The 19,623-nt window shown below is 37.1% G+C and overlaps 1 protein-coding gene across 1 annotated transcript in view; it reads right to left on the bottom strand.

Annotated features, from left to right (window-relative positions):
- SPEF2 (sperm flagellar 2) overlaps nucleotides 1-19,295 on the bottom strand; it is a gene marked incomplete at both ends in the record, with an annotated part of 204,416 nt that extends 185,121 nt beyond the window's left edge. The window contains 2 exons of the mRNA XM_080719700.1: nucleotides 6,795-6,897; nucleotides 19,238-19,295. Coding sequence (XP_080575826.1) covers nucleotides 6,795-6,897; nucleotides 19,238-19,295 — 161 coding nt within the window. The remainder of the gene's footprint in view (nucleotides 1-6,794; nucleotides 6,898-19,237) is intronic.
- Nucleotides 19,296-19,623: the final 328 nt, after the last annotated feature.

Genomic DNA, 19,623 nt, shown 5'->3' with positions numbered 1-19,623 from the left:
TCAAGAAAATCATTCACCATGACCAGGTAGGGTTCATTCCAGGGATGCAAGGCTGGTTCAATATACGAAAATCAATCCATGTAATTCATCATATAAACAGAATCAAAGACAAAAACCACATGATCATCTCAATAGATGCTGAAAAAGCATTTGATAAAATTCAACATCCATTTATGATAAAAAAACTGCAGAGAATTGGAATAGAAGGAACATATCTCAACATTATTAAGGCAATCTACAATAAGCCCACTGCCAGCATCATATTAAATGGGGAAAAACTTCAAGAATTCCCCCTAAAAACTGGAACGAGACAAGGATGTCCACTATCACCACTTTTCTTCAATATAGTACTAGAGACTCTAGCCAGAGCAATAAGGCAAGAAAAGGAAATCAAAGGAGTACAAATAGGAAAAGAAGAACTTAAGCTTTCACTATTTGCAGATGACATGATACTATATTTAGAAAACCCAACAAACTCAACCAAAAGGCTTATAGAACTGATCAACAAATTCAGCAAAGTATCTGGATACAAAATCAATCTTAAAAAATCAGAAGCTTTCCTGTACACCAACCATAAATCCACTGAAAAAGAAATTCAGAAAACACTTCCACTCAGGATCTCCCACAAAAAAATAAAATACCTAGGAATAAATTTGACCAAGGAGGTAAAAGATCTCTACAAAGAAAATTATAAAACACTGAAAAAAGAAATCGAAGAAGATCTTAGAAGATGGAAAGATCTTCCATGTTCATGGATTGGCAGAATAAATATCATTAAAATGGCCATCCTCCCAAAAGTGTTCTAGAGATTTAATGCAATGCCCATTAAACTACCAAGATCATTCCTCACAGACATAGAAAAATCAGTCCTTAAATTTATATGGAATAACAAAAAGCCCAGAATAGCCAAGGTAGTTCTAAGTAACAAAAACCATGCAGGAGGAATCACAATACCTGACTTTAAACTATACTACAAAGCCATTGTAATAAAAACTGCATGGTACTGGCAAAAGAACAGATATATAGACCAATGGAGCAGAATAGAAGACCCAGAAACAAGCCCACACACTTTCAGCCAATTGATTTTTGACAAAGGGGCCAAAAATATACACTGGAAAAAAGATAGCCTCTTCAACAAATGGTGTTGGCAAAACTGGTTAACCATATGTAGAAAACTGGATGTTAATCCCACTTTTTCACCCTGTACAAAAGTCAACTCATGATGGATCAAAGACTTGGAAATTAAACCAGAGACTTTGAAGCTCCTTGAAGAGGGCATAGGTCCAACACTACAACACATAGGCACAGACAAACATTTCCTCAACAAGACCCCAAAGGCACAACAAATTAAAAGGAGAATCAATACATGGGATTGCATGAAACTGAAGAGCTTCTGTTCAGCAAAGGGAACTATCAAGAACCTCAATCGAGAGCCAAAAGAATGGGAGAAGATTTTTGCCACCTACACCACTGATAGAGGACTAATATCTAGAATATACAGAGAACTCAAGAAACTCAACACTAAGAAAACAAAGCATCCAATAACAAAATGGGCAAATGAACTAAATAGACACTTCACAAAAGAAGAAATTCAAATGGCCAATAAATGCATGAAAAAATGCTCAACATCACTGGCAATCAGAGAGATGCAAATCAAAACTACCCTTAGATTTCACCTAACTCCAACTAGAATGGCCATCATTCAAAACACAAACAACAACAGATGCTGGCGAGGATGTGGAGAAGTGGGAACTCTAAGACACTGTTAGTGGGATTGCAAATTAGTGCAACCACTTTGGAAAACAGTATGGAGAATCCTCAGAAGAATGGGAACAAACCTACCATTTGATCCAGCAATACCACTGTTGGGTATCTACCCAAAAGAAAAGAAACCAAACTACCAAACTAATGCATGTGTATCTATGTTCATAGCTGCACAATTCACCATAGCCAAAATATGGAACCAGCCAAGATGTCCATCAACAGATGAATGGATTACAAAACTGTGGGATATGTACACAATGGAATTTTACTCAGCCATCAAAAAAAACTCAATTATGTCATTTCCATGGAAATGGATGGAACTGGAGGACATTATGCTAAGTGAGATTAGTCAGTCACAAAAAATAAGAAATCAGATGCTTTCCCTAATATGTGAGAGTTAGGGAGAAAAGAGGAGCAAACAGGACAACCTAAAGGAGGAGAAAGGAGGGGGGAAGAGAAAAATCTCTAAAGCACACAATGTATTTAAACATATCGAAGTCAATCACTAAGCCAAGCAAGGAAGGGAGGGACGGGGAGGGAATGGGGTGGGATTTGGGTAGGGGTTAAATCAGCGATGAGTACATGTTTGTACACACAAGTTTTTTACCCCAATAAGTTGTATGAATATAATGCACTAATAAAAAAAATTAAAAAAAATAAATTAAAAAAAAAATAAATAAATAAAGGAATAAAGCCCATCAGTAGAGGTAATTACATAGAGAAATAAAAAAAATTTAAATTTGTTTTTGTTTGAAACTATTTTCTCCTATTTGATTTAAAAGAGAATTACAGAAAACAATAATTGTAAGACTAAGTTGATGTGTTTAGCATGTAATTTATATGACAGTGTTAGCAGAAGGGAAGGGTGGTGAACTGGGCTGTATGAGACCAAAGTTTTTATATACTATTGAAATTGAATTTGATTTAAATTAAAATGTTAATTGTAATCATTACATAAACCACTAAGAAAATACCCAAAATATATTAAAATAAAGAATAAGGACAGTAAGGTTACATTAGAAAATATCTATTTGACACAAAATAAGGTGGTAATGGGGGCACATAATAGATGACCTAAGCCATACAGAAAACAAATTCCCAAATAGCAGGCTTAAGTTTTACCTCTTTCATAATTAAAATGTAATAGATTAAGCTGGGCATGGGGACACATGCCTCTAATCTCAGCACTTGAGGGGCTGAAATCAAAGGATCTCAGGTTTACAGACAGCTTCAGCTAGTTAGTGACACTCTCAGCGACCTCGTGAGAAACACGTTTCTCACAAACCTCCTCGTCAGAAACCACGTTTCAGCCGTGGTGCCACACGCTTGTAATCCCCGCGCTTGGGAGGCAGAGACAGGAAGATCGCGCAGGTTCGAAGCCAGCCGCGCACGCTGGCTTAGGAGACCCTGTTTCCAAATAAAAATGTAAAAATAGGTCTGGGAGTGTAGCCCAGAGATAGAAGGGCTTCCAGGAACCCCAGTACCACCAAAAAAAAAAAAAAAAAAAAAAAAAAAAAAAAAAAAGAAACCACGTTTCAAAACAAAAGATAAAATCAGGCTGGGGTATAGCTCAGAGTTAGAATTCCACTGGGTTCAATTTCCAGCCTCTCTCTCTCTCTCTCTCTTTCTCTCTCTCTCTCTCTCTCTCTCTCTCACACACACACACACACACACACACACACACACATACACACACACTCAAGTTAAATTACTACAATTACAAAATAGGGTATTGGCAGAATAGATATATGATCCAACTGTATGCTATTGATAAGATAATATATCTTAGATTCAAGGACTAGAAAAGGGTGGAAAAACATATATAATGCAAATAATTACTAAAAGAGAGCTGAAGTAACTGGATTTTTATCAGATAAAACTGACCTTAAGGAAAAATATTAGATATAGAGCATTTTCTATTGATAACAGGGTCAATCCCTCAAGAAGACTTAAGAATTATGGACATATATTCACCTAACAACAGAGTCACAAAATACATGGATAACAGCTGAAAGATTTAGGAAAACAGCCAGGCAGCTAACAATAGTAAGAGAACTTAATACTGCCCTCCTCTTTTTTTTTTTTTTTTTTTGTACTGGGGATTGAATTCAGAGGTATTCTACCTCCAAGTCACACTTCCAACCCTCTTTATTTTTATTTTGACACAAGGTCTCAATGAGTTACTGAGGGCCTCACTAAGGTTTTTTTTGTTTTGTTTTGTTTTGTTTTTAGTCATCAGAATGATATGAATCACTAAGTTTTTGAGGCTGTCCTTGAACCTATGATCCTCTTGTCTCAGCCTCCCAAGTACTGGGATTATAAGTGTGGGCCACCATGCTTGGCTAATGTATACAGTAACTTGCAAAAGAATCAGGAATAAAATCCAAGACAATACTATAAATTAAGTCAACCTTAAAGATATAAATACTATAAAAACCCCAATAGAATATATATTCTTCTCAAGAACATATGAACATATGAAACATTTTCAAAGAGAAACGCTATAATAGATCATAAGAAATAACATCACAAGTTTAAAGAAATTAAAATGACAAAAAGTGTTTTCTTTAATCATAATGTAATTAGAAATCAATAACACACCAAATTTAGAAAATTTACAAATATGTGGCAATCAAATTACATATTCCTAATTAAAAATTTATCAAGAAGAAGTGATAGGGAAAATTATAGTATTATTTAAGATGAATAAAGATATAAAATAATATACTAAAATTTATGGAGTACAGATAAAGCATTGTTTAAAGGAAATTTATAGCCACCAATGCCAATACTAAAAAAAATTCAAATAAAATAACGAACCCATTCATGTAAAAAAGCTAGAAAAAGAAGCAAACCTAATCCAAGCAAGAAGAAAGCCAGGGATAATGATTATTGTTGGATATAAATAAATTAAGATAAATGATCAATAAAAAACATAAGTTGGAGACTTGAAAAGATCAATAAATTTTGCAGACCAAGGAATAGACTCAAATTTCTAAAATCATGAATAAAAGATAGGGCAACCATTATAGACTTTAAAGAAGTAAAAACAAGTTAGTACATGTAAATATAACACTCAAAACACAAGTGACATTATATATATATAATGTTGGAACTCATCAAAATGAAAACTTTGTGCCTCAATAACATCATAAATAAAATAAAAATTCAATTCACCCTATGAGGAAAATATTTGCAAATTATTTATCTGACAAAGGATATTTTCCTAGAATATAAAAATAACACATATTACTCAATAACAGTACAGTACAATATAATTTTGAAATATACAAAAGATTAGAATACATATTAAATCAAAGTGGCTACATAAATGACTAATCAGCAAGTGAAAAGATGCTCCACATCATTAGTCATCAGACAAATGCAAATCAATACCACAAGGAGATTCCACTTCAGTCAAACCAGGAAAAAACAAAGGTAGACAACAGCAAATGTTGATAAGAATGTGGAGAAACTGAAACCCTCATACATTGCTGATGTGAATTTAAAGTGTAGGCCTTTTAAAAATTGTTCAGGTGTTCCTTGAAATATTAACATAGTCTATATAACTCAGCAATTTCACTCTTAGATATATACCCAAAAGAAATGAAACATAATCTTGCCAAAGCACATAGTTCATAGCAATTTATTCATAATAACCTAAAGGTAGAAACTTTATCAGTTCATCAATTGATACATGGATAAACAAATATGACATGGCATAGGCATATAAATAAAATATTCAGCAAGTAAGTAGGAATGAAGAAAACAACATAGGTCAACCTTGAAAACATTATCCCAAAGTGAAAGAAGCCAGTAACTATGATTAGGTTGTGAATGTCCCCTGAAGAGCTCAGGGACTAATGTTCAGAATTGATGTGGTTAAGTCAAGAAGGTTGTAATCTCCTCAGTGGATAAATCCATTGCAATGCATGTACTGGGTGGTGACCTAGGCAGGTGGGTGTGGCTGAAGGAGCTGTGAGAGCAGGCCTTGCTCTCCCCCTCTCTTTGATTCCTACTACCATGCCCTGAACTCCACATACTCTGTGATTATTTATTTATTTATTTATTTATTTATTTATTTATTATTATTATTTTTTGGTGGTACTAGGGGTGGAACCCAGAGGCTTTCTACCTCCGGGCTATACTCCCAGACCTTTTATTTTATTTTATTTGAAAACAGGGTCTCACTAAGTTGCTGAGAGCCGCACTAAGTAGCTAAGGCTGGCTTCGAACCCATGTGATCCTCCTGTCTCAGCCTCCCAAGTGCGGGGATTACAAGTGTGCGCCACCATGCCACATACTCTGGGATTCTGAACCCCCAAATCTCCAAAATCTGTGAGCAAATAAATTTTCTTTTCCCTAAGTTGTGTGGTCAGTTGTTTTGGACTGTATTGGTTTGAATGTTGACTGAGATACAAGTACACAACATCACATGTTTTATGATTCTAATGATATGAGCTGTGTGAAATAGGCAAGTCCATGGGGACAAAAAGCAAATTTGTAGGCATCAGAAGCTTAGTGGTTAGTGGTGACGATTATCAATACACTAATATCCACTGAACTGTATATTTTAAAATGGTGACTTAGAGTATAAAAATAATATTTCAACATAGCTGTCAAAACAAAAAAAATTAAAAATTTTTATTAGTAGTTATATTTTATGTTTTAAAACATAAAAAACACTAGCAAAACAAGACACTATATGCTATACCATTTGTTTTCTAGCAAAAGAAGAATCGATTAACAAAAGAGGAAGTGATCTGGCATACAATTGTTGGAATATGAGAGACATAAAAGTGAGTACTATGTGGAGATGAGGTTTTACTACAACCATGTAACATTCTCTCCTGTGTAATCCTAGAAAAACAAGAAATGCAGAGGTCAGGAAGCAACAATTTCCATACCAATAGTCTCCTTGGTGGGTTTAGGTTTGGAAGAAATATTATGATTGATTATTCTTTAAAGTTTACTTTGAACATTGCAAATGCAAAAGGAATTTATTTTTTTAAAGAAATAATCTCACTAACCTGCTCTCTGAAAATTCAGAAAAATCATCCTGAAGTTCAAACTTGTGGAGAACTTCTCCAATTAAATAGCCATTGGAAAATGTCTTTGCAAATGACTTGGGACCTGGATTTTAAAACATTAAGATAGAAAAGTGAATATAATGTTGCAGACAAAATTCTATAGTTTAACTTGAACTCAAAATGCCATGAATATATTTCTAGGAATATCTTTTAAGATCTGAAGGAAAAGGTTTAGATTTACCAGTATATATAAAAATCTCTAAATATAAATCAATAGTTGATGCTATACAAAATTTTGAAAGGAGAATATAATTTCTGATTAAAATTAAAACACAACCAATACAGTTTATAAGTAATTTTAGGTCTAAAAATACATCCAAGATATTTTATAAAATTACACCCTAATAACTTTAATTATTCAAACAACCTATTACTATAGCATACCCTGGCTAAGTTAGGTACAATTTAACTTTTTTAAATAAGGACTTTAGGCCGGGCGTGGTGGTGCACGCTTGTAAACCCTGTGCTTGGGAGGCTGAGACAGAGGATCCCGCAGGTTTGAAGCCAGCCTGAGCTGGCTTAAGATACCCTGTTTCCAAATAAAATATAAAATAGATCTGGGAGTGTAGCCTGGAGGTAGAAGACCCCTGGGTTCCATCCCCAGTACCACCAAAAAAAAAAAAAAAAAAAGGACTTAGTCAGGTGTGGTGGTGTATGCTTCTAATCCCAGTACTTGTGAGGCTGAGACAGGAGGATCACAGGTTTGTGGCCAGTATCAGCTACTAATTGAGGCCTTCCACAGCTTAGTGAGATCATGTTTCAAAATAAAAAATAAAATAAGGAGTTAATTGTAACCTGTAAAATAATGGAGTTTAATAAAATCATCCATACTTTTAAAATAATATTGAACATAATCAAACTTTTGTTTGGGGATAGGAGGGGTCATAGCAGTCTATTTCTTGTCCCAAGCAACAATGGGGCTCTCTCAGAAGGTTAATATCAGCTTTGGATCCAGAAAAATCTGTGCTGTGTTGGAATCTTGGCTTTCTGATTCTTGCCTCTACGTGGTCTTGGACAAGCTATTTAACTTTTGTGAATTTCTGTATTCTCTTCTCTAGAAGAGATATATCTGTATCTTACATTTAGGAGTTATTTAAATGTTTAATTAAATTTAATTAGCTGATTCACATAGGCATAAAAATTATACATGTTCATGGGGTGAATAAAGGCTACTTCATGGAGACCTTACTCAGAAGAACCCATGTTATCATATGTAAAATGTTATTTTGCATATCTCACACTACTGCACAATTTTATCCAAGATGTCTTTAATATTTGTTCTTAAAGCACTTTATGCCCTAAAAAATATCCCAATTTTTAGGTTGAGTCAATATAATAATAAAGGTAATTTTAAAAGATGTGAACTAGCCGGGCATGGTGGTGCACACTTGTAATCCCCATGCTTGGGAGGTGGAGACAGGAGGATCATGCAGGTTCGAAGCCAGCTGTGCTGGCTTAAGAGACCCTGTTTCCAAATAAAAAAGTATAAAAATAGGTCTGGGAGTGTAGCCTCGAGGTAGAAGGGTTTCCAGGAACCCAAGTATCACCAATAAATAAATAAATAAATAAATAAATAAATAAATAAATAAATAAAAGATGTGAAGTAGTCCTTTCAATTCTATTTATTCAGGGTAAGCATCTGACCTAACTGGCATTTGGACCTATTGACTATAGTTATATGAAATTTATGATTTACGAAAAGGGTAGGGTACCTTCAGCAAGTAAGCCAGTTTTGTCATTATTTGAGAATGATTCAGGTCACAAAATGATATCATTCTAAAAACACGCACATTCTTTCAGAGTTGATGACTTGATGTCCTCTTTATTATCAATCATATGTGTTTTTGCAAAACTGTATCTTAATTTGAAACACAGATGCTGCTCTTGAGAAAATATAGAGAATGATACCTCCTGAAGAAGAATTCCTAGTTCCTGGCGTATACTTGGCTCTAGAATTCAGCCAGCTCTGGGTACTTCCTGGAACCCCTTACAGCATGAGCTAAGTCTGGGTTTCCTAACCAGGGCATGGAACTGTCTTGACTTTAGCTTGGCAACACTTGAATACCATGGTGCCTGCCTTTGACAATACTAAAATGAGAACTGGCTTGGTCTCACACTAAGTGCCTCCTGTTATTTAGCAGATGCCTTCTGACATCATTCTCTGGTAGTCTGACACAGTTGAAATCCAAATGGCTCTGGAGGACAGACATGCCATCACCCCCTCCCGCCTTGCTGCTTTCTGCCCTTGGAGACCCCTGCCATAGCCACCGAGGTCGGAGGCTTATTTCCTGGTCTGGCTGTCACCTCTGTCCTCAAGAGCACCCGTCCTGCTCCGGCTATACCTTCCACCTCTCCTGCCTGCCACTTCCTTCCTTCTTTCTTCTGCTTCTCTCGTCCATGGCTCATCCCTATTTTTTTTTTAATTTTCTAAAGAGCTATTTGACCTAGAGCCATTGTGATACTATGGGTGTGTCTTTCTTTCTGGTCTGAGGATACTAGGCATTGGACCCAATTTTTAGTCTCCTTCTCTCTTTTCAGGAACTATTGTTCTGTCACCTTATCACAGGTAGTCCCTTTTCTTTGTCCCCTTTGGGGTTTGCCTTTAGCTTGTTCTTCATGTTGATTGAATGCTGGAAGCCCAGTCCATGAATAACTGGAGGATAAGTGAATCCTATTTTGGCACTCTCAATGTAGCAGACAAATGGTCCGTAGCAAATTATTTACTGAAAAAGGTCACTTGAAAAATAAAATTATAATATACTTCCTCTGAAATGGCATAGTATGCCATGACAATAAGGCAAATATTGTATGGATTATAAAGATGTATTTATGGGATAAAGGTCAATGGACAGTAAGCACTTATGTACTTCATTATGAGGGTAGCTTACAGTGAATAAGTAAATGTAAAAACATCTGTCTACAGCTTTTTATGCATAATACCCTTCAGACTTATTATGTGCTACATCACTGTAAAAGAGCACACTGAAGCTGGGCGTGTTGGTACATGCTTGTAACCCTACTACTTGGGAGGCTATGATAGAAGAATCGCAGGTTCTCAGCCAGTCTCAGCTACTTTATGAGGCCATCCACAACTTAGTGAGACCCTGTTTCCAAATAAAGAATAAGAAATAGGGCTGGGGGTGCAGCTCGTAGGTAGAATGCCCCTGGGCTCCATCCCCAGTTGCAGACATTCACACACACAAAAGAGTACATTAAATATAAAAATTAGCAAATGAAGCTGGGTGCAGGAGTTACATGTTTGTAATTCCAGTACTTGAGAGGCTAAGGCATGATTGAAGTGTCAAGAGCAGTGTGAGGTAACTTAACAACACCTTGTTCAAACATATGTAACAACTAACATTAACAACAAAGAGAAAACTTGGAAGCCAGTGGCAATCTTCACCCTAAGCCCCAAATGATTTTCCTCTGGGATTAAGGCTATGCATCAACAAGTCAACCTGCCCCTAGTGTTTAAACTCTCATGTCTGGTCCCCAACTCTGAAGGTTCTTTTTGCTAAAATCTTTGATGCAAGTCTGCGTTAGGTCTACGTTAGGTGGGGATGCAGGTGTAATGGTCTTTGTGCTTCTCCATCAACGTGGCCCAAGCCAGCTGGAGGAAGCATTGGAAGTAGTCCACATTCCAAAGTGGTAATGAGGAGAGTGTTTGGTCCAGACACAGGGTCTCTATTGACTCCTCTTTCATTTCATTTCATTTTCACTGGACCTTGGGCGACTCTACAGCCATCCTTCCTCACCTATAAAAGAGGGCTAGTGATAGGCATTATCTCATAGAGCTGTTGTGAAAATTAAATGAGATAGGTGTAAACTGCTTATCACAATGCCTGCTCCACAGTAAGTCCTCAATGAAATTTTTATTGTTAGTATTGTTGTTTTCTAATTTACAAAAACTCAATAACAGACCCTCAGTGACTACAGTACAATAATATTTATTTATTATTATTTAAATATTATTTACAATAATATTTAAACATACTTGTTTAAATATTATTTCAGTATTCAGGAAGCAAATATTTGACCTTGTCCTTAAAACCAGGTGCCAGCCTTCTCTGAGGGCCAGACAGGTTATATAGCACCCCCACTAGTCCAAGCAAGCACCTCTAATCAGTTGATTTATACAGCAAAATATTTACCTACTGAGTAGAAAAAGACTAAGTAGCCTCAAAGCATTTCTGGTCATGCTTTGCTCCCAAATAAATAAAGGACACATTTTGAGTTTACAGAGACTGGTGGATTTGGGAATGACATTTAAGGAGTGTAGGGTAATACTGACCTGAGCTCATGGCCTTGCCCCTCACTCGCGTGACAGGCACATTTGAAACACCAAGCAATTTTACTTTCATTTGGGAGACAAGCAAGGCCTTGCAAAGTGCTCAGATGACTGGGCCAGGCACTCACAGAACCTTGGCTTTCTCTGTTACTGAACACAAGCAACCACACAGCACGCTGTAAGACAAGGCTCTGCTGTGCTGATGAGTCAAAACGAAAACAAATCCTTCTGTAGTTATGCCTGAACTCAGACACAAACAAGAATGTTGTCCAAAACACAAAATGAAAAATAGCCCCCAGTTCTGGCTAGTGAAGAGATGGCTGCTTCTTTATTAATCATGGATCTGCCCTGCTTTCTAGATAAGATTTGTTAATCATAGATTGCCTGTATTTCCTGACAGGATCAAGTTTAGAGTAAAGTACTGTTTTTTGGAACCTTTTGGAGAAACACTTAACATAAGCCCAGATCTTTTTTTTTTTTTTTTTTTTTTTCCTTTAGTACTAAAGATTGACTCCAGGGCATGCATTCTACAATTGAGCTACACCTCCAACCCTTTTAATTGTTATTTTGAGACAGGGTCTCACCAAGCAGTCCAGGTTGGCTGGCCTGAAGCTTGAGATCCTCTTGCCTCAGGCTCCTGAGTTTCTGGGATTATTTGTGTGTGCCCCTGTGCCTGCCTATAAGCCGAGATCTGTTCTGACATCATCTCACTGAGATGGCTCACAGGCCCTGTGGTCTGCGTCCTTTCTTATAACTACTCAACATACCTAACTTTGTTCGGCTATAGATATGGCCTGTGTCTTTAACTAAGGTACACTGAAAATTTTCCCTTCCATATAAAAATAGGATGGTCAACCTTTGATGCAATTTTCTCCTTTGAAGACTTTATTATAAATCTGTATATTTACTATCTGAAACTGAATCTCAATTTCTTTATTATAACTTTTTCAATTGTGAAAACACTGGGTGTCATTCTCTTCTTGGAACTTTGGATCTTAAAAAAAATCTGCTCTTATTTATACAATGGCCTTCTGCTACTGTATTTGCTGCATCAATTTCTAGTAAATGGAAGCCAAGATTATTTTTCTTATAATGCTGCTAGTCAGGAAATATAAAAATCTACTGCTATCAGAAACAATATATCTTCTAGTGACCCTAAAAAGCTTATGGATGAGAAAATGTGAGGTTAAATAGCACTTGGCTACAAGAGGGATGGGCTAAAAGGCAGCAAGCCTACCTTCCTGGTTGCATGACCTTAAACAAAGCTCTAACCATAACTGCTTCAATTCGTTGTCTGCCAAAGAAGAATGAGATGATGTCAGTCTTGGTCCATTCTGTGTTGCAGTAACAGAATACCCCAGACTGGGTCATTTATTACAGAATACTTTCCCTCATAGTTCTAGAGACTAAAAACGTCCAATAGCAAGGTGCTAGAATCCAGGAAGAGCTCTCTTGCTGCCTCAGAATGTGACAGAAGGAGGAAGAACAACTGAGAGCTACAGACAGAGAGAGGATGGGGCAGAACTTACCCTTGTACCAGACCCCTCCAGGAATAACTAAACTAACCCATGCTGTAACCTCAACTCATTCATGAGGGCCCAACCCTCACCACCCAAGCACCTCCTAGAGGTCCCACTCTTAATTCCATTGAGAATGACAATTCAAATTCAAAATGAGTTTGAGAAGGGACATTCAAACAATGGCACCATCTAAGATTCTTTTTTCATTATAAAATTATATGGTTCTATATTAGGATAAGGTTATCTCAATATTTTATATAACATTTTATATAAATATTCAATAAAATTTCTTGATATCTATGTTCTTTAAATCTGAGACTTTTAAAACTATTTCAACTTAAAATAAAATCAACAAAGTTTAGTTAATGCACAAGAAGATTTAAACAAAGTATACCTATAAATATATAGAACAGAAAACAGAAAATATCATTCTTTGAAGCAAAACTACTAATATTTAATATATAAGGACTAATCAGCCATTCATGGAAATCTACTTACAAAAAATGAACAAGAAAAATAAAATACTTCTTCAAATATAACAAAACTTAATGACTTAAATTTGTATATATGTCAACAATAATCTAGGCATGTATTTATTAGTTATATTAAGTGTAAAGATACACTCTCAGCCAGGCGTGGTGGCACGCGCTTGTAATCCCAGCACTTCGGAGGCTGAGACCAGAGGATTGCAATTCCTGGCAAACCTCAGCTACTTAGTGAGGCCCTTTGTAACTCAGTGAGACTCTGTTTCAAAATAAAGAATAAAAAATAGAGCTGGGGTTGTAGCTTGGAGGTAGAATGCCTCTGTGTTTCATCTCCAGTACCTCAAAAAAAAAAAAAAAAAAAAAGAAAAGAAAAGAAAAAAAAGATACACTCTAATAGAAGAATTCAGAGAAAATGCAATTTCAGAAGCTTTCAATAATAAAGTAACAGTGGAAACTACTATTCAACAGTATAACTTCTAAAAGTACTGTGGGATGGGGAAGTAGGGCTCTAATCTCATTTGTCACTGTGAACTTGATATCTGGCCTATCTCTAGGTAGAAAAATAAAACAGATCAAATATTAGCTATATTTGAGGGTTCTTTTGGTAACATAATTTCTGATTGTCAGTAAGCAAACTGATCTATAATTTGGTTTCTCCTGAATGTACCAGGCCATCAAGGCTGAGTACATGGTTGACGATATAAGCTATGCTACTGTTCTTCTCACCGTGAGAAAATGATACCCACTCATAAGAATCTGAAAAATGTAATTTCACTTAGCATATATCAATTCCTAAGAACTTGCTTACTTATAACAGAGATTCTAAGGTCACAAAGCTGAGGATTAAAGAATCCATGGTGACCTTCTCAAGATCTAAAACAACACTATTTTTCCGTCACTCATTTACTCTCAGAAAATAAACAGCTATTTACTAAATATCTACCATGTGGCAAGGATTATATGAAATTATATGAGGCAGACAATATTCTAAAGCAAGTTACAGAAAAAAGAACTGAAATGAGGTTTATCAAGTAGCAGATGTTAGGCAGTGTGGTAGGTGTTTTCCATTTACAATTTCATTTGAGACCTTCTTAAATATAGCAGTTATTAATTCACTGGCTGTAAAAATGTGAAGCCCAGAGATTATTATTACTATCTTGGACAATACAATATCACAACTTAAAGATACTTAACTTTTACGAATCTAGTTTTCTCTTCATTATATTTCTGATACTATCGTGTGTGTGTGTGTGTGTGTGTGTGTGTGTGTGTGTGTGTGTGTGTTACTGGGGATGGAACCCTTCTACCTCCGGGCTACACTATTTTATATTTTTATTTGGAAAGAGACTGTCTCTTAAGCCAGCGAGACTGGCTTCGAACCTGCACGATCCTCCTGTCTCCACCTCCCAAGCCCGGGGATTACAAGTATGCGCCACAATGCCCGGCACTTTCTAATACTATTGATAATAATATCTAAGACTACAGAAGCAACTAAAGTATGCATAATAAGAACATTTATGATTTTAAATATATCCATATCCAGAATCCAAGATAATATGAACTGCTTTGTACATTAATCTTTACAAGGAATCTTACCTGTAGAGTAAATGGAATCTGAAGGCATCTATTCATTTAGGGAGAATGCTTAGTAATGGCATTCTGGCACTAGTTTCCTCTTAAAGTAGATTCTTAAGAATGTTGTAAAACAGGGGCAATGTTTATTCTTAAAAATCACTGATTACTTTGTTGCTTTTTTTATTATAAAATGAATTGTTCAATTCCAGACATAATTTTGCTTTGAGAAAGACATTCCATCAATGGATACCGCTAAACATTCTTTTCCTGAAGAAGTGGCCTGTTTAAATTGAACCCACTGAAAATCATTAACTTTAGTTACACAGATTTGAACCTCACTATGTTGGGACTAATCAATTCTTCAGGGACTCTGAGAACCTCTGCTACTATCTTCTTAAATGGAAAACCACGTTAGGCATGGTGACACACACCTGTAGTCCCAGCGCTTTGGAGGCTGAGACAGAGGATTGCGCAGGTCCGAAGCCAGCCTCAGCTACTTAGTGAGGCTCTCAGCAACTTAGTGAGACTCTATTTCCAAATAAAGTATAAAATAGGTCTGGGAGTATAGCCCGGAGGTAGAAAAGCCCCTGGGTTCCACCCCCAGTACCACTAAATAAATAAATAAATAAATAAATAAATAAATAAATAAATAAATAAATGGAAAACCACTATTCTCATTTGAAATCACTGGAATACATTTTATCTGTTGCAGATATTCAGGGTAGCCCAGGCAATACAAAATCCAATATAACATGCTCTATCCAAGCTGTCGTACGCCTTTCAGAATAATTCAGCAATCCGTTGGCTCTGGCTGCCTCTCCAACAAGGACTGAAACATTATTTAGTGTTAGAAAGCTGGGGCATTTGCATGGCATTCTCATCCTGCTCCTCTGCCCCCCAACTCCACAAGGGATGGGAAGATCAAAAGACTTCTAATAAAACACTAATAAATCAACCTTTTCACTTGACTATCCAGGAATTAGATTGTGCTATGTGAAGATATAGCATGTACATGTAGTTGGATTTCTATATTTTTGGCTACTTTAAATTAAATAACAACCTTCATTAAAAAAAGCACAAATAAATATGTTTGGGAGAGTTACTTAGGGGTGTTATATTTGTCATAAAATTTAGCTTCTTTTAATATTTTTCATTTTAATCCTATATTAAATTCTTGCAAACTGTGAAAGCATTACAAGCAATAAGTCAAATAACAGAGATAAATAAAGAAAAGCTGTCAACTCCCCCTTACCCAGGATAAGCTACAGTAGCACAGTGGTTAATGTCTTTCCGTACCCTTCTCTGTGTTTACATAACCACAAGGTGAAGATTCGCGTGTATGTCAGTAGTCTAGAACATGTCTTTCTATGCTTGTCTCTCTTTTCAGATAAATAAGTGTTCACATTTATATATGTGTTCCCTAGATGCTACAAAAAGTAATTGTACTTGTCAGGATAAGCTATCAATCTCATTTTTTACTTGACAAAAATACATGAATGTTATTTAAGTCAAAATTTATAGGCACTAACTTATTCATTTTATAAGTTCAAAACAACCCAAAGTGTGAATAAAGCATCATTTATCCAAATATTACACTAGTGAAGGATATTTGGCTCTATTCCCAGTTTTTCTTTTTGTCCCTAAGAAATCCATTAATGAACATCTTTTTAAAATATCCTTACATTGCCGGGCGTGGTGGCGCACGCTTGTAATCCCAGCGCTTGGGAGGCTGAGACAGGAGGATCACACAGGTTGGAAGCCAGCCTCAGCTACTTGGTGAGGCTCTCAGCAACTTAGTGAGACCCTGTTTCCAAATAAAATATAAAATAGTTCTGGGAGTATAGCCCAGAGGTAGAAAGCCTCTGGGTTCCACCCCCAGTACCACCAATATATATATATATATATATATATATATATATATATATATATATATATATATTTCTCCTTACATATTATTGCTTTTATATTATAGATGCTAAAAAGTGAGACTTAATATTGAATATATCCCAACTGCTATTCAAAATTCTTTATAGTTATTACCTCATTTAATCTTGATACAACCTGATGAGGTACCACTATTATTGCTGTTTATTTATTTATTTATTTATTTATTTATTTATTTATTGGTGGTACTGGGGTTCCTGGAAATCCTTCCAGCTCTGGGCTACACTCCTAGACCTATTTTTATATTTTTTGAAAACAGGGTCTCTTAAGCCAGCGAGGCTGGCTTCGAACCTGTGTGATCCTCCTGTCTCTGCCTCCCAAGAGCGGGGATGACAAGTGTGCGCCACCACGCCCGACTTACTGCTATTTATTTTTAAGTGTGGTGAAAATTAAGTAAATAATTTGTTGAAGGCCACTAGTTAGTAAGTGGTAGATAGGCAATTTAAACCCAAGTAGCCTTCCTCCAAGTCCTTAGTCTTATGTAACCCTTACCAGAAATTGCCATATTACTTTTCCCAGAAATTGTACACCGAGTTCTTTTGTTATAACAGACTATAGAGAGTCTTCCATTGTCCCCCCCAAAAACAACATATCTAATGATGGCCCATCAACAGAGGTGTGCTTCATTGGTACACAGACCCTATATCTTGTTTGTTTCTAAACACAGTATGGTCCCTATACTCTGAAAATCTCTTCACATAATGAAACTGATTACCTCGAAGGCTGTCTCCCTCCTTAGACATATAGCAGTTGGGAAGCATACGAGAATATCCATTGTTGACGAATGGGAAGGATTTAGGATGGGGCATCTCCGCTCACAGCTTTCAAGCTTACACTTCAGGAAAGCAGTGCTTTGGAATTCTCCATTCTTAGCTATACAGCTTACTTTTAAAAGTCTCTAGGCTTTTAATTCTCACTGACTGAAGTCACCATCCCATTTCTTGTCAAAACCAAACTTCCTCAAATCGATAAGTTATAATGGCATCTACTTTTTGATGCTAATATTAATTTTATTACTTTTCCCTCAGTGTTTCAATCTCCTAGAATCCCAGGGACTTGAGCAAAGAGCATATTTTAGGGCAATTAAAAATAATGAACCGAGTTAAACTAAGCAATTGGTAACATTTTTTCTTTTGGAAGGGGGCAACTTCAGGGCATGATATTGAATTTTGGACTCTAAGGTGAGTGAGGAATAAGAAATGATAAATGCTAAATATTGTCCTGAGGCCAGGCATCATAATTCAGAAGAAAAATAAAGATACCATGGGACAGAACCCTGGGAAAGAATTTCTTGCTACTCAGAGCGTGGGTCATGGTTTGGTAACAAAAGAAACTGGAGTTTATGCCTCAAGAAAGGCAACTGAAGATACTCAATGTTAAAAGATCTTTGTGCTGATAATCAATATTTTGCGCCTGTAGAAACACTATTGATCTGGAAACTTCTATGAATGACCTAAGTTTGAGGTGGCATCTTGTCCTGCTGGTAACATGTTGCCAGTTATGCAAGAGTTCCTCTGGAAAAACAAAGTGAAATTATTTACACTGAAAACCCTCTTGCCTTGAGGGGAAAAAAAACATACCAACTGAAAATTGGATCCCCACTGAAGACACATCAAAGCACTTCAGCCAGGGAGAAGTGCTGTACAGAAATAACTTGGTGGTCACTGACTCTGCAAGTGTGTCTAACTGCTTCTGAGGCTGTGAAATTTAGGAGCTTTGAATGGTAACATCGTACTGAGGATGAATTAGGTTGGTGAATAAAGCCAGCTGTTAAGGGTAAATAGTGGTCAGAAATGGCTTCCTTCATTATTAATATTATTATTATTATTATTATTATTATTATTATTATTATTATTTGTGGTACTGGAGATTGAACCCAGGGGAGTTCTGTCTCTAAGCTACACTCTCCAGTACTATTTAAAAATTTCTTGTTTTGAAACAGGGTTGCTAGGTTGCGGAGAGCTCACTACATTGCTGAGGCTGTCCTTGAGCCTGCGATCCTCTTGTCTCAGACTCCCCAGTATTGGGCTTACAGGTGTGCACCACCATGCTCGGCTAAAGTTTGTTAATTTTAAGTTTAAAAGTTCTAAATCTTCCCATTTTCCACATGGTCCATCTTAATTCATTTCACAAGCACCCTTCCTTGCTGAGCGGTTAAATATGCAAAGTCTGATTGGGAAAACAAACTCAGAGAAAGTATTGTAACCCAACCCGTTTAGGAGCGCAATAGCCTGCCAGCCCACCTTTTTTTTTTTTTTTTTTTTTTTTATCAAAATGGGAAGAAGCAATGTCAGGGTCAGACTGCAGAGACCAAGGGAAGAGCCCGCCTGCAGCGGTCCCTGACTGCTTAGAAGCACACAATCCTCGAAAGCTCTGCGGGGCTGGCGCGGTGATCCCGGGTAACTCGGGGTGGCAGGGTGGGCACCGTGAGAGGCTGGGAGACCTGCCGCACCCGAGGCCCGCGTGGGCAGTGCGGCGCGCTGGGGGCGCTGCGGGCCCAAAGGTGTCCCGAGGCCCGCCCTCCACCTTCCATCCGCGCCGCGCAGCTGGCCCCGGGCGGAGATCACTCACTCACGGTCCGGGACACCTTCAACTCTTGGTTGAGCCACTGGCAGATGATCTCCGACATGGCTCACCAGTGCCTTGGACCTCAAGCAGGTGCAAGAAACTCACAGTGAGCTTGGCCCCGTTGGATTGCGTCCTCCCGTTGCCCAGGGCAACCCGTTGCTAAGGAAGCGTATCTATCCCGGAACACCGGGACTGGGTCAGAGGAGAGACTCGGAGCACAGCAGTGGGGGGGACGCAGATCGTGGCCTGCCCCCTGCTGGCGGTAAGAACCGAGCGTGCCCAGGAGCCGGAGGCAGCAATTCTAAAATGAGATAAAAGATTTCTTTTGAAAAATATGGTCTGTCACATGAATTACAAATATTTCTCCTCTGTAAATAATCGAAGATTAC

This window comes from Muscardinus avellanarius, assembly GCF_963383645.1.
Source record: "Muscardinus avellanarius genome assembly, chromosome: 1".
In the NCBI taxonomy this organism is placed as follows: Eukaryota; Metazoa; Chordata; class Mammalia; order Rodentia; family Gliridae; genus Muscardinus; species Muscardinus avellanarius.
This window is presented reverse-complemented; position numbering and strand designations above follow the sequence as displayed.